The sequence below is a fragment of the Petromyzon marinus genome, chromosome 71, assembly GCF_048934315.1.
Source record: "Petromyzon marinus isolate PM22_M1 ecotype Great Lakes invasive population chromosome 71, UKy_Petmar_22M1.pri1.0, whole genome shotgun sequence".
Lineage (NCBI taxonomy): Eukaryota > Metazoa > Chordata > Hyperoartia > Petromyzontiformes > Petromyzontidae > Petromyzon > Petromyzon marinus.
The window spans coordinates 1,818,487-1,835,054 of record NC_133737.1 but is presented as its reverse complement, the minus strand read 5'-3'; the positions used below and the strand labels follow the sequence as shown (position 1 = coordinate 1,835,054).

The 16,568-nt window shown below is 47.4% G+C and overlaps 2 protein-coding genes across 2 annotated transcripts in view; one reads left to right on the top strand and one right to left on the bottom strand.

Moving 5' to 3' along the window:
- LOC116957256 (uncharacterized) overlaps positions 1 to 16,568 on the top strand; it is a 631,244-nt gene that overhangs the window by 98,497 nt on the left and 516,179 nt on the right. The gene's annotated exons all lie outside the window — the stretch shown is intronic.
- The window catches only part of LOC142906808 (uncharacterized), a 31,247-nt gene that overhangs the window by 5,580 nt on the left and 9,099 nt on the right, over positions 1 to 16,568 (bottom strand). Inside the window, exon 3 of the mRNA XM_076055354.1 lies at positions 11,049 to 12,885. Coding sequence (XP_075911469.1) covers positions 11,049 to 12,857 — 1,809 coding nt within the window. The 5' untranslated portion in view covers positions 12,858 to 12,885. The remainder of the gene's footprint in view (positions 1 to 11,048; positions 12,886 to 16,568) is intronic.

Below are 16,568 nucleotides of genomic sequence, written 5' to 3'. Positions count from 1 at the left end.
ACAACCAACACAACAACCACCACCACATCCACAACCACCACCACAAGCACCACCACAACCACCACCAGCACATCCACCACAACAACCAACACAACAACCACCACCGCCACAACCACCACAAAAACCACCACAACAACCACCACAACCACCACCATAACAACAACCACCACCACAACAACCACCACCACAACAACCACAAGCACCACCACGACCACAAGCACCACCACGACCACCACAACCACTACAACAACCACCATAACCACCACTACAACAACCACCACAAACACCACCACAACCACCACCACAACCACAACAACCACCCCCACAACCACAACAACCACCCCCACAACCACAACGACCACCACAACAACCACCCCCACAACCACAACAACGACCACCACAACCACAATCACCACAACCACCAGAACAACCACCACAACCACCACAACAACCACCACAACAACCACAACCACCACCACAAAAAACACCACAACCACCACCACAACAACCACCACCACAACCACCACCACCACAACCACCACAACAACCACAACAACCACCACAAGAAGTAAAACAAAGTGACAAAGTGGCGAGCCGAGTGAAGACAAATTAAACTTAAGCGAGAGAATTGAAGCAAACGCGATCAGGCGAGGGCAGGAGGCAAGGCCCCGCGTGGCTAGGCCCCGTGCTGTAAAGTTCCAACCTGGACATCGCTTCCATGCTCGCTGCTACTCAATTGACATCCCTACGAGAGAGAGGCTCTACCTCGGTAAACAACAACCACCACCACAACCATCACAACAACAACCACCACAACCACAACAACCACCACAACAACCACCACCACAACCACCACCACCACAACCACAACCGCGATGAGAATTTCTCACCTCAGATTTTAGTGCACGGCGGAGCAGCAGCTTCCTGTTATCTCGTGACGTCACGCGGCAGCAGGAGGTGACAAGACGTCACTTGAACAAAAACAGCAGCGACCCAGGCAGAGATGACGTCACGCTCAAAGGAGCCTTGGACAGGGTAGGGTGAATACCTTGGTGACATGACGTCACTAGCGAAGTACACCTCCCCCTGGCGTTTCACGCCGATGAGGTAATGCTGAGTAGTGACGTCACAGCGGGGTTGGAGTTTAAGTTTAGATTCATTTTCCATTGCTCCCTCACTTGATCAGAGGCCCCTTGGGTGTGTGAGCTCAGCAACAATGTGGACATTATTGTGTACACACTGTGTGTGTGTTTGTACACTGTGTGTGTGTACACTGTGTGTGTACACTGTGTGTGTGTACACTGTGTGTGTGTACACTGTGTGTGTACACTGTGTGTGTGTACACTGTGTGTGTGTACACTGTGTACACTGTGTGTGTGTACACTGTGTACACTGTGTGTGTGTACACTGTGTGTGTGCACACTGTGTGTTTGAAAACTGTGTGTGTACACTGTGTGTGTACACTGTGTGTGTGTACAGTGTGTGTACACACTGTGTGTGTACGTACACGGTGTACACTGTGTGTGTGTACACTGTGTACACTGTGTGTGTGTACACTGTGTGTGTGCATACTGTGTGTTTGAAAACTGTGTGTGTACACTGTGTGTGTACAGTGTGTGTACACACACTGTACACACACTGTGTGTTTGTACACTGTGTGTGTGTACACTGTGTGTGTGTGTACACTGTGTGTGTGTACATTGTGTCTGTGTGTACACTGTGTGTGTACACTGTGTGTGTACACTGTGTGTGTGTACACTGTGTGTGTACACACTGTGTGTGTACACACTGCGTGTGTATACACTGTGTGTTAACACTGTGTGTGTGTGCACACTGTGTGTGTGTGCACACTGTGTGTGTGTGTATACTGTGTGTGTGTATACTGTGTGTGTATACGTGAACACTGTGTGTACACTGTGTGTACACTGTGTGTCCACTGTGTGTACACTGTGTACACTGTGTGTGTACACTGTGTGTGTACACTATGTGTACATTGTATGTGTGTACACTGTATGTGTGTGTACACTGTGTGTGTACACACTGTGTGTGTACGTACACTGTGTGTGTACACACTGTGAGTGTGTACTCTGTGTGTGTACACACTGTGTGTGTACACGGTGTGTGTGTGTACACTGTGTGTACACTGTGTGTGTGTACACTGTGTGTACACTGTGTGTGTGTACACACTGTGTACACTGTGTGTGTGTACACTGTGTGTGCACACTGTGTGTTTGAAAACTGTGTGTGTACACTGTGTGTGTGTACAGTGTGTGTACACACTGTGTGTGTACACGGTGTGTGTGTGTGTACACTGTGTGTACACTGTGTGTGTGTGTGTAGACAGTGTTTGTGTACACTGTGTGTGTACACTGTGTACACTGTGTGTGTGTACACTGTGTGTGTGTACACTGTGTGTTTGAAAACTGTGTGTGTACACTGTGTGTGTACACTGTGTGTGTACACACTGTGTGTGTACACACTTTGTGTGTGTGAGGGGGGGCCAAGCCTCCACGCAGATTGAGGCGAGCCGAGTGGTGGCGCTTTCAATTTTGACTTAAAACTTTCGTGACTGCAGGATTTAATATTCTTGCTTCTTTCGGTAAAGTCTGGTAAATTAAAAAAACATGTTACTCAAAAGAAAATAATGAAATGAAATGGCAATTTAAATAATAAAATTAACCACATTTTTTCTTTATTTTTGGTTTCTATTTACATGACTTTAATCAGAAAGGGTTTTAATCAGAAAAGATTTCATTCGCCATGAAAGTTCGCACAAAGAATTTACATTCAACATATAGGAATCTTAAATCTTAAACAAGTGGCATACAAGTCTAACTATACTAAAGGTAAAAAGTCAAACTAACACTAAGGGGCTAAAAGTATGTAAAATATTGAATAAATATTTAATATAAAGTAGCTGTAAGATACAATCTAAAAATAAAAAAATACAAATATGGTAACATAGTGTAAGTATGGCAAGGTGTCATTTTGTAGATAAAATGTTCAAGTCAGTGTAAGCCCTTGGCCTTGTTGAAGAGGTCAGCAGCGGATGGGAAGAAACTGTTTTTGTGGCGTGAGGTTTTGGTCCCGATGGACCGCAGCCTTCTGCCGGAGGGGAGTAGCTGGAACAGAGAAGTGTCCAGGGTGGGAGGAATCGGCCACAAATCTTCCTCGCTCGCCTCATGCTCCTCGAGATGTGCAGGTCCTCGAGGGTTGGTAGATTGTGTGGTAGCCACCATAGCGCTACCCCCTCCACGCACCCCCCCCCCCCCCCCCCCCACGAACGCACGCCGCACTAAACACTCGCATGCACCCCCATAGGGTCTCAAGGAAGGATCACCTGGTAGGATGGGTTTTCACTCGAGGACCCCACTAGCAGGGACGTTCCACGGTTTCCCCAGACCAGGAAATTGGCTGAGCCTCCCAGACTGGATTACATGGCGGCCCCCCCAAAAAGGGGGCGTAGAGCTTTACAGGCCGGCCGCATTGAAGCATTCACAACACGGGGGGGGGGGGGGGGGGTGGGACCTTCAGCCAGTACCCAGCGTAAGGGTAAACAGTGGGGTGGGAGGGAAAAGCCTCGAGGCAGATAAGAAGTTGACTTAAGTGGGAGGGGGAAGGGGATTATCGGTGAGTCACCGGTGAGGAACGCAGGCACAGAGACAATGGGAAGGAGGGGGGGGGGATGACGCGACCCCCCCCCCCCCCCCCCACCAACGGCCAGAGCGCTCAAAACGGCCGGAAAAGAGGATTTGATTGGATGGTCAGGATGATGTCATGTGACCCGGGGGTTAACGGGCTTTGGGGACATAATGGGGGAGGAGGGAGAATTGGGTCAGAGTCCTTCTGGAGCGACGGGAGTGTGGATGATATGCTGCAGTCTGCTCTTGTCCTTGGTAGTGGCAGCAGCGTACCAGACGGTTATGGAGAAGGTGAGGATGGATTCAATGATTGTTGTATAGAAGTGCACCATCATTGTCTTTGGCAGGTTGAATTTATTCAGCTGCCGTTGGAAGTACATCATCTGTTGAGCTCTCTTGGTGAAAGGGCTGATGTTCACTTCCCACTTGAGGTCCCGGGAGAGAATAGTGCCCAGGAAACGGAAGGACTCTACAGTTTTGACTGGGAAGTCGCACAGGGTGATGGAGGTAAGTGGGGCTGTATTTTTCTTGAAGTCCACAACCATCTCAACTGTCTTTAGAGCATTTAGCTCTAAGTTGTTCTGGCTACACCAGGTCACCAGGTTGTCAGCTTCCCACCCATAGTCAGACTCATCCCCACCAGAGATCAGCCCAATGAGGGTGGTGTCATCCGCAAACTTCAAGAGTTTGACGGACAGATGATTGGAGGTGCAGCTGTTGGTGTACAGGGAGAAGAGCAGTGGGGAAAGGACGCAGCCCTGAGGAGTTCCGGTGCTGATGTACCTGGAGTCAGAGACTTGTGTTCCCAGCTTAATGCACTGCTTCCTGTCAGACAGGAAGTCTGTGATCCACCTGCAGGTGGAGTCGGGCACGTTCAGCTGGAAGAGCTTGTCCTGAAGCAGGGCAGGGATGATGGTGTTGAAGGCAGAGCTGAAGTCCACAAACAGGATCCTGGTGTAGGATGCTCGGGAGTCCAGATGCTGTAGGATGACGTGGAGGGCCATGTTAACTGCGTCGTCCACAGACCTGTGTAGGCAAACTGAAGGGGGTCCAGGAGAGGGTCTGTGATGGCTTTGAGGTGTGCCAGGAACAGGCGCTCAAAAGACTTCATTACCACAGAGGTAAGGGCGCCCTGTCTATAATCATTTAGTCCTGTTGGCCTTAGCTTTTTGGGCACAGGGATGATGGTGGAGGACTTGAGACAGGCTGGTACATGGCATGTCTCCAGGGAGGTGTTAAAGATGTTGGTGAACACCGGAGACAGCTGGTCAGCGCAGTGCCTGAGGGTGGCTGGAGAGACAGAGTCCGGCCCAGCTGCTTTGCGTGGGTTCTGCCTCTTGAAAAGTCTATTAACTTCTCCCTCCTGAAAGGAGAGAGTTGTCTCTGTAGTAGGGGTGGGGAATGGGGCTTCTTGGGTGGGAAGGGATAGTTCAGGACAGTCCAATTGTCTTTCAAATATGCAGTAGAACTCGTTCAGGTCGTTGGCCAGGAGGGAGTCGTTAGTGGTGTGGGGGGCTCTGGGCTTGTAGTTGGTGATCTGCCTGAGCGGTCTCCAGAGAGAAGCAGAGTCGTTAGCAGAGAACTGGTGTTTTAGTCTCTCTGAGTACAGTCGTTTAGCCTCTCTCACCGCCTTGCTAAACCTGTTCTTCGTCTCCTTGAATCTGTCTCTATCACCACTCCTAAACGCTTCCTCCTTCTCCAACCTCAACCTTCTGAGCTTTGCTGAGAACCAGGGCTTGTTGTTGTTGAAGTTCACGCTGGTACCTGTTGGAATATAGCAGTCCTCACAAAAGCTGATGTACGACGTCACAGCCTCTGTGAGTTCATCCAGTCTCTTGATAGCAGTCGTGAACATATCCCAGTTAGTACAGTCCAAGCACGCCTGAAAATCCTCCACAGCCTCACTGGTCCACTGTTTAGATGTCCTCACAGCAGGTTTACATAGCTTTAGTTTCTGCCTGTATGCAGGAATCAGGTGGACCTTGGCATGTTCAGAGTGTCCCAATGCTGCTCGGGGGACGGCGTGGTCGGCTCTACTGACTGTAGTGTAGCAGTGATCCAGAGTGTTCCCTTCTCTGGTAGGGCATTTAATGAATTGTATGTATTTGTGGAGTTCGTGGCTGAGATTACCTTTGTTAAAGTCGCCAAGTACGATAACCAGCGAATCTGGATTTGCTCGCTCCACACTCAGAATCTGGTTGGTGAGCATGCGATGGGCCTCTTTAACCTGAGGACCCGGCGGCAAGTAAACTCTGACCAAAATGAGCGACGCGAACTCGCGAGGCGAGTAGAAAGGTTTACAGTTTATGAAAAATTATTCAAGGAGCGGAGAACAATGTTGCAGAATCGCTGTGACATCTACACACCAGCCACTGTTAATGTAAAACAAATACCACCGCCTTTCATCTTGCCAATGAGTGCTATGTCACGATCCAATCTTACAAGATGGACTCCTGCCAGTTGCAACGCAGTGTCCGGAATCAAATCACACAGCCATGTCTCTGTGAAGCACAAGACAGAAGATGAAAGAAAGTCTCTGTTTTTCACCATCAGTAGCTGAAGTTCGTCCATATTGTTGCACAGTGAACGTACGTTGGAGAGGAAAAAGTTCAGAAGCACTGTTCGGATCCCGCGTCTGCATAGCCGTACAAGAGCCCCCGACCATTTACCCCTTGGGCGGCGTTTCGCTGCTTGAGCAAAGCCTAGCGCGGCTATGACTAGAATTCCCACATTTTCTGCCGCTGGAAGCACAAAGTTGGGAAATAAATCCACAGGAGTTGTTTCCCTGATGTTTAAAAGTTTGTCTCTTGTTAGGGAACTCCGAAAATATTGGCAAAACACTGAATTAACAGACAAGACAAAACAGGGCGCACCGACCGGCTGAGGCTACCATCATCGTCGCCATCTTCTCACCATCACGGGTGTGCTGAACAGCAGGCCTCTCTCACCAGCACGAGTGTGCTGAACAGCAGGCCCCTCTCACCAGCACAGGTGTGCTGAACAGCAGTCCCCTCTCACCAGCACGGGTGTGCTGAACAGCAGGCCTCTCTCACCAGCACAGGCGTGCTGAACAGCAAGCCTCTCTCACCAGCACGGGTGTGCTGAACAGCAGGCCCCTCTCACCAGCACAGGTGTGCTGAACAGCAAGCCTCTCTCACCAGCACGGGTGTGCTGAACAGCAGGCCCCTCTCACCAACACAGGTGTGCGGAACAGCAGGCCCTTCTCACCAGCACGGGTGTGCTGAGCAGCAGGCCCCTCTCACCAGCACAGGTGTGCTGAACAGCAGGCCTCTCTCACCAACACAGGTGTGCGGAACAGCAGGCCCCTCTCACCAGCACGGGTGTGCTGAACAGCAGGCCCCTATCACCAGCACGGGTAATCAAGCAAAACAAGACAAAACCAGACAAAACAGGGCGCACCAACCGGCCGAGGCTGCCATCATCGGCGCCAACTGAAAGAACCAAGAATATGGTAGCACATTCTATATTTATTGCAGAGGTTCAAGGTTCAAATCCGACAGACACACCTGGCTACCCCAGTAACATTCACAAAAATATGCGCAGTCTGCTTAACGGCAGATGTAAACCATAGCGTTTTGTCATTCACAACGCACAGGTCATTGCATGTTGGTGTCACGGTCAAAATTGGGGTAATTCCAAACATTATCCAGAAACTACACAACGGACATGGCGCTCCAATGATCGTCCCCTACCAACAGACTCATGTCCACGTGCAGGCCGGTGCAGGGCCACCTTGTGCCACACAGGGGCAGCTGCCACTTGGGGGGGGGGGGTCCTTCGATTGTTTGAGATGAGATTCGATACGAAACACCGAGTTGCCGAGGCAATTAGGCAAGCGATATATGAGTGCAAATATGATGTTGGTAACGTAGTGAATGCTTGGGAGCTTCATTGTCTCTCGCTCCTGCTAACAGATGTACCCAGCCCACAGCTCCACAGATACCAGCCGCTCCTCCTGTGCAGGTTCGGCTACATACGGTGCGAAAGAAGTTCCAGATACACACAGAGACTCACACAGAGACCCACAGATTAGCATGGTTGGCTACATACGGTGCGAAATAAGTTCAACGTACACACAGAGACTCGGAGCAAGTTTGAGTCGCGTGCAGTCGTGGGCCATGAAAGTTGAATGGGCGCATGTTGCTACTGACAGTAGTTGAATACGGTTGGAAAGACGCTGATAGAGACACATAGAGAGACTGACAATAGAGAGGTGGACAGAAACAGACAAGAGGAAGACAGAAAGATACAGAGACGACAGAGACACAGTCAGCAAGAGAGACACACAGAGGGGAACAGAGACACTGACGGATAGAGAGATGTTGAATCGAACAAACTTAACTCGCTCCATTGAGATTCCTCCATCTTTACCCATCCCTGGAAGTAAGTCGTTCTAGTTTCTATTTATTTCATTGCGTGTGGTGTGTACGTGTAAGCAATGTGGGATATCGATGTATACGGATGTAAACAGACAAGACGTCTTTCATACTCTTTGGTTCTTTCGGTAAAGTCACGTAGGTAGGAAAAATAAATAAATAAAACACGACGTTTCGATCGTAACACGAGCGGTCATCCTCAGGTGAAAACATCCAGACATTGTCGCGGCAGAAGTCACGTGAGCTACGGCACGTGACAAAGATAAGGTGACCCCCCCCCCCCTACTCCGTGTGGCTCGCCCCGCTCAGCTGAACATTGTTTTAATGCGGTGGGCTCACGCGAAATAGATTTCTGGAAGATGAAGGTACTTTGAAAACGCACTGGCTATTCTCTTTTATATAAGCGTTGTGTCCTTAACTAACCACACGGAGACGTCTGGTTGAGGCAACGCGTTTATTATAACTCTTTCGAACTCGGCTCTTCACACTACTGTAACACGAAGGGGTACGGCCCCTTCCACCCGATAGCCTCCGTGAGTGACAGCCTCCCTTCTATGGCAGCCTGTACACTCCAGGCTCTGCTACCCACAGGTCCCTTAGCCCGGCGTTAAAGGAAGACTGGACGACCCGTCCCAGACAGGGTACGGGAGCTCACCTCTGGTCCGCTACAATCCGGCTCTAACAAGAGCCTCGGTTGAGGGTCCCTGGGTGCTGGTCCAGTCTTCAGGTCTTCGGATGTCTTCAGGCTTGAGTTGGTGAACACTGCCCGGCCGGTCCAGGGGGCCGGGCTTTTAACCCCAGGTCGGGGTCACCCCTCCTCTCCTGAACCACCAACCCCCCCTCCCAGAACCTTCTGGAAGGTCTTATCTTAAGGGGCCTTAGAGACGGGTGGGGGGTCAGGGATGTTATTCTCGGGTCACGGGGGGGGGGGGGGGGGCGGGGGTTTACTTTGGTCGACCCGTACACACCTCACTCTCTCTCTCGGCTGCCCCCTGTTGACCCGTGAACGTGGTGGCAGGTCAGCTTACAGCGCCTTGTTGTGGCGCTTACGCACAACTTCGTGACTAACGCTGCACGTTCCGTCATATTCATGCAGGGGGCGCTGCAAACCTACGCGTCCCCTGCATGAACGACGGAGGCGCAGGGACAGACGTTCGATCGCATTGGAATCAATTTGCGGACGGCGGTCTTCTCGCACGGCCAGCTCTGTGTCGCCTCATCTGGATCCCGCGATCCCAACCAGGTGAAAGTTCGCATCGAACCAAACCACCGGCAAAGCCATCTACTTAATGACGCGAGAAAATTCACACGAAATATCGCTTTCAATTAATAAGCTTTTAATGAAGAAATACAATTATCTAATTCAAAATAATACAATTCAAAGTTGTTTCATTTTAAAACTTCAAAACGGAGCATCGGGAGCTTGCGTGGAGGCGTCGTTCGTGTGCAATTTTTTTCGTGACTTTCCTGGCCCCAGGCCGTAAATGGTTGTGAGGGGCACCGCAGGCGATCTGGCTTGCTTCAAGCCATGGTTGTGAACATCCAGACGTTAATCAGCAAGGGCCATTTCTTGTCCTAATTCGAGAAAATCTACATCAACATGTAATACAAAATTATAATTCGTGTTGTAGAGAATGTATCTCCTCTACGTGTAACTTTTGAGTGGTATGCCTTGTAACTGATGAATGATCCGAGTGTGCTCCCTATTTCAAAGACAATGAGTTGCTCCAGAGGGAGAAGCTTCCTGAAACATAAAATACCCTTTGACCTGTATCACAAGAACAATGAGTCTCACCTGAGTTATCTGTACAGGTTACTTCCAAAACACACACTTTGTCTTAACATCACTTATTCAATGTTTGACCCTTATACACAAAATGTTACATGTACGTACACAATCAAACAAGTATTAATTCTAAATTATTGACAGGCATCTGAACAAAATTGAATTACAGGTTCACCCCAAGCCTGTTCCCACCCCCCCCCCCCCCCCCGCTTCTGTGTATATGCAAGATGTGCTGTTTTGAGCTGCCGCAAGATGAGCTGCCACTCTCCTTTTGCTCCCCCCCCCCCAACCTTATTTCCTATTTAAGCTTCTGTTCACCTCTCTCTCTTTGCCTCTCCGTCTTTCCTACTGACCATGTACCTCGTATTTTCACTCTGTCTATGCTGGTTTGTGCAATCCAGAAGTTGAACACGAAATTTAACACTTCTGAAATTCGTGGTCCGCCAGGAAGTGTCTGTGTTGTTGGCCTGACTGGTTGTGCTTCACATGTTTTTTAGGTTTGTTAAATTCTCGTCTCTCATCTTTTTTACCTCCATGATTTGTTCTTGCCATGATTTGTCCTTGACACCTGGTGAAGATCGCTTGTGTTGTGATCTAAACGTCGTGATTGTTTTGTATTTAATATAATTTTATTGTATTTCTACATACGTGACTTTACCGAAAAAACCAATGAGTAAGGTTACATCGCATTAACAAGAAGCTATTTAAAAAAAATATGCACCGTCTGCTTAACAGTGTATGTACAACATACTATTGCGCCAAAACGAGTTGGCCATTGCATGCTGGCGTCTGGGTCAAAATGTATCAAATTCTAAACATTACCTACAAACTACACAACCAAGATGCCACATCAACCATCACCCCCTACTGACAGGCTCTTGTCCACATGCAGGCCAGTGCAGGGCCACCACCTTATGCCACACAGGGGCAGCTGCTATTTGGGGGTGCTCTTCGAGTGTTTGAGACAAGATACGATACAAAACTCCGAATTGCCAGAGGCGATTAAGCAACCACCATATAATTGGAATAATTAGAACCTTGTGAATGCTTGGGAGCTTATTGACTCTCGCTCATGGTTAGAGATCTACCCAACCCACAGGTCCACAAAGACTGGCCGCTCTTACCCTGCAGGTTGAACCTAGGAATTGAGTGTTCAACTTTATTGTTGTCATTAAAGGCCTGTGACAAAGGTGCATCTATTGGAGCGACATCGTCTCAAGCTTACACATCTAACGTGTCTCCAATTGACTTCGTATTGTCTCGGAGGAAGTCCACCCACACCTCCACTTCCACAAACTGCTGAGAATTGCCTCGCTCTGCCTCACAGTCAGAATTCTCCTCCTGCTTCACGTTTCCTCCATTAATGTGTCGGTCCGACTTTGGAGTTGAATCATCTTCACATTTTACCTTCACTTCTTCGCTCTTCACCATCACTTGTTCATATTTCACCTCTATACCTTTAAAAGTGTCCAAGCTTGGATTTTCTTCCGGTTCTTGTTTCATGAGGGATGGGCTCATTGCGCCACTTTGACTTCCACAAGCTGATTTCAGACTCCACTCCTTGTGGGTCTTCTGATGCTTGTGAGTTCTCTGGTGTCTTTGAAGTTGTGGTGACTGTGCAAACGCCTTCCCACACACACTGCACTTGAAGGGTTTCTCTCCCATGTGTGTTCTCTGGTGTACATGAAGATTTGATGAAAGTGTAAACGCCGTCCCACACACACTGCACTTGAAGGGTTTCTCTCCTGTGTGTGTTCTCTGGTGTTTTTTAAGAGTAGATGAATGTGCAAACGCCTTCCCACACACACTGCACTTGAAGGGTTTCTCTCCTGTGTGTGTTCTCTGGTGTTTTACAAGAGCAGATGAATCTGAAAACGCCTTCCCACACACACTGCACTTGAAGGGTTTCTCTCCTGTGTGTGTTCTCTGGTGTTTTACAAGAGTAGATGAATTTGAAAACGCCTTCCCACACACACTGCACTTGAAGGGTTTATCTCCTGTGTGTGTTCTCTGGTGTGTTACAAGAGTAGATGAATGTGCAAACGCCTTCCCACACACACTGCACTTGAAGGGTTTCTCTCCTGTGTGAGTTCTCTGGTGTGTTACAAGAGTAGATGACTGTGTGAACGCCTTCCCACACACACTGCACTTGAAGGGTTTATTTCCCATGTGTGTTCTCTGGTGTTTTACCAGAGTAGATGAAATTGAAAACGCCTTCCCACACACACTGCACTTGAAGGGTTTATCTCCTGTGTGTGTTCTCTGGTGTGTTACAAGAGTAGATGAACGTGCAAACGCCTTCCCACACACACTGCACTTGAAGGGTTTCTCTCCCATGTGTCTTCTCTCGTGTGGTACAAGAGCAGATGAATCTGCAAACGCCTTCCCACACACACTGCACTTGAAGGGTTTATCTCCTGTGTGTGTTCTCTGGTGTGGTACAAGATCAGATGAATCTGCAAACGCCTTCCCACACACACTGCACTTGAAGGGTTTCTCTCCTGTGTGTGTTCTCTGGTGTTTTACAAGAGCAGATGAATCTGAAAACGCCTTCCCACACACACTGCACTTGAAGGGTTTCTCTCCCGTGTGAGTTCTCTGGTGTACTTGAAGATGTGATGAATGTGCAAACGCCTTCCCACACACACTGCACTTAAAGGGTTTCTCACCCGTGTGTGTTCTCTGGTGTGCTACAAGAGGAGATGAATGTGCAAACGCCTTCCCACACACACTGCACTTGAAGGGTTTCTCTCCCGTGTGTGTTTTCTGGTGTATTTGAAGATGTGGTGAATGTGAAAACGCCTTCCCACACACACTGCACTTGAAGGGTTTCTCTCCCGTGTGTGTTCTCTGGTGTGCTACAAGAGCAGATGACTGTGAAAATGCCTTCCCGCACACACTGCACTTGAAGGGTTTCTCTCCTGTGTGAGTTATCTGGTGCCGTGTCAAATGTTCAGTACTATCCGTGCTGTTTGCACGCCAGTTGCATTGATGCCTGTTTGCACCGAGCTGCGCTGAGTGACTCTGCTCCATCAGACAAATTCTGCAGAGGAAGCGACAGCTGCAGAGAGAAAAAAAATAATATCCACACCATCTACACGTCAGTATTGAGGCACAGAGGAATGCATACACACAGTAACACATGACTTACACATCTATACTTATTCATATATTCATGATATAGTGAAAAAGTGTCCCAAATTCATCACACGGGCTGTTATGGCACACAACGAGAGGGTGAATGTCATAAACATGCCTAGAAGCCCTCGTATCTTCAAAATGAATGTTAACCCAAAACTCCGAGCACACAATTTCGGCTATCTGGCTTCAAAAGGAATATTTATGAAAGCTAAATTCAGCTGACATAGCAAAGGGTGTTGAAAATAATACTGTTTGTGTTATGCAGAAATGCATAAATTAATGTTCAATCGCAACTTAGAGGTGTGAAGCCAGGCACAGATGTCCTTGAATGCTGGGATGAACAGTTCTGACTTCAACTGCACATGTGCTGTGATAACTTCCTGACTCCATTCTTACAAAAAGTTCCAGAGGAAATCAAAAATAAACTGTTTTGATATAACCTCCGTGCTCAATAGAGTTAATAGACTTTACTGCAAAATACAAACTTGACCCTGTCACACACTCAGAGGTGGAGCCAGGATTTTCAGGAAGATGGGGCAACCCCTTCAGCAATGAAAAATGATAGGAGTTGTTAGTAAGTAAGGAGTTGTTAGTAAGTAAGTTGTTAGTATGTAAGGAGTTGTTAGTAAGCGAGGAGTTGTTAGTAAGGAGTTGTTAGTAAGGAGTTGTTAGTTAGTAAGGGCTTGTCCCTTGCTTTTTATTTGACGCGTATGATAGGCATCGCGCTCGCTGAAGATGTTTGCCATCAGGGAAGTCGTGTACTGTATACGCACCTGCGCACAATTCTGTGAGTCGCTTGTAACAGCTTTGCCGTGACTTATTGCCAATTTTGAACTCGGACTGTTGTCCTCTCATAGAGTCCCTGGCACGTAATAATATGCCACACGGTGGCAGTGGGGGTCGCAAAATGCTGATTTATCTATATTTATAAAAGGGAAATGTGTGGATATGTGTCTGTTCGAAAGTGTTTAGCATACTTCCCAACATGCTACACACTTGAAATTTGGCATGTGGGTAGGTTCCGTACTGTACACAATGAACAAAGTATAAAAATATGAGGGAGGAAAGACGGACAGGGAGGCAGAGAGAGAGAGAGGGGGAGGTGCGGAGGGATGAACAGAAGCTTAAATAGGAAATACGGTTGGAGGGGGGGAGGGGCCAGAGCGAGAGCGGCAGCTCAAACACGCACATCTTACACATACAAAACGGCAGCTCAAAAAAGGACCACCTCTTGTAAATACAAAATGGCAGCTCAAAAAAGGACCACCTCTTGTAAATACAAAACGGCAGCTCAAAAAAGGGCACATCTTACACATAATTACAACGGTAACTTCCCCGTAGAAGTGTGATAATAAAGTATTAAAGCTTTCGTGACTGCATAAAATTACTCATTGGTTTTTTCGGTAAAGTCACGTATGTAGAAATACAATAAAATTATATTTAAAAAAACAATCACGACGTTTCGATCACAACGCAAGCGATCTTCATCAGGTGTCAAGAACAAATCACGGAGGTAAATACAACAAAAAGATGAGAGATGAGAATTCAACAAACCTGAAAAAACATTGTGAAGCACATCCAGTCAGGCCAACAACACAGTTAGACACTTCCCAGCAGACCACAAATTTCAGGAGAGTGTTAAATTTCATATTCAACCTTTGGATTGCACATACCAGCATAGATAGAATGAAAAATACGAGGTTCTACATATGTGACTTTACCAAAAAAAACAATGAGTAATTTTATGCAGTCACGAAAGCTTTAATACTTTATTATCACACTTCTACGGGGAAGTTACCGTTGTAATTACGTGTAAGATGTGCCCTTTTTTGAGCTGACATTTTGTATTTACAAGAGGTGGTCATTTTTTGAGCTGCCGTTTTGTATCTACAAGAGGTGGTCCTTTTTTGAGCTGCCGTTTTGTATGTGTAAGATGTGCGTGTTTGAGCTGCCGCTCTCGCTCTGGCCCCTCCCCCCCTCCAACCGTATTTCCTATTTAAGCTTCTGTTCATCCCTCCGCCCCCCCCTCTCTCTCTGCCTCCCTGTCCGTCTTTCCTCCCCCCTTACCTCTTGGTGGACATGTATATGTATTTCTACTGACCTTGTACCTCGTATTTTTTATTCTATCTATGCTGGTATTTGCAATCCAAAGGTTGAACACGAAATTTAACACTCTTCTAAAATTCGTGGAATGCCAGGAAGTGTCTGTGTTGTTGGCCTGACTGGATGTGCTTCACATGTTTTTTCAGGTTTGTTGAATTCTCGTCTCTCATCTTTTTGTTGTATTTACCCCCCCCCCCCCCTCTCTCTGCCTCCCTGTCCATCTTTCCTCCCCCCTTACCTCTTGGTGGACATGTATATGTATTTCTACTGACCTTGTACCTCGTATTTTTTATTCTATCTATGCTGGTATTTGCAATCCAAAGGTTGAACACAAAATTTAATACTCTTCTGAAATTCGTGGTCCGCCAGGAAGTGTCTGTGTTGTTGGCCTGACTGGATGTGCTTCACATATTTTTCAGGTTTGTTGAATTCTCGTCTCTCATCTTTTTGTTGTATTTACCTCCGTGATTTGTTCTTGACACCTGATGAAGATCGCTTGCATTGTGATCGAAGCGTCGTGATTGTTTTTTGTTTAAATATAATTTTATTGTATTTCTACATACGTGACTTTACCGAAAAAACCAATGAGTAATTTTATGCAGTCACGAAAGCTTTAATACTTTATTATAAAAATATATTTTTGTATTTTGTATGACCATGAAGTTTGTTATGTCAACCCGCAACACACCTGAGTTAAGCGCTCTGCAATGCTTAGAGCTGTTCACAGCGTGCCGGGAGATTTTAAGTGGTGCGTCGCTTCTGGCCGATGAAGCCATTGGTTTCTCGGAGTTTCAATACATATCCGTGCGAAGAACGGGTAGAACGGCTATCTTAAATATGAAGCAGAAAATTACATTTGTTTGTTTGTGTGAAGCAACAAAACCTCTCCAACGCTGAGCTTTGGCGTCATGAAATTTTCACAGCTTATGCTGTTTGGAATTTCTAAGTGAACGCGACTATTTTCAGCTCGCCACGTCATTCATTCCAGAGTGGCGAAAATCGACCTTGCGTAGAAGTGGATTAAGGTTAAATTTCCTTGAGTTAAAACAACCGATTTAGGTAACTTGATTTGTTTTAGCTTTTTTCCTTCTTGCAAGCATCAACATTTAAGGGTTTTTCAGTGAAATATAAGGTAATATGAAATATATCCAAGACAAGAATCCAAGTTACGGGCGAAGCCGGGTAGTGAAGCTAGTTACTAATAAACCCCAATGATCCAATCGAAATTAGGGATTTCGATCGGACTGTTGGGAGGGCACGTGCCACCCCACCCCCACTGGCTCCACCACTGTCACGGACTGGCATGCTACACTGGTGATGGTGTGTCCACACCGATGCCTGGCCACGTTCACCTGCTCAGAATTAATGCTTCCTCACTCCACCAAGCAAATTCATTGAGGATCAATCAACACAGCCGAAGTTGCGTGTCTCTATCTCTCTTCCCGTGGTTGCGTGGATTTCCTTCCCGATACCCGGGTTTCCCATCCACATGTAGAGTGT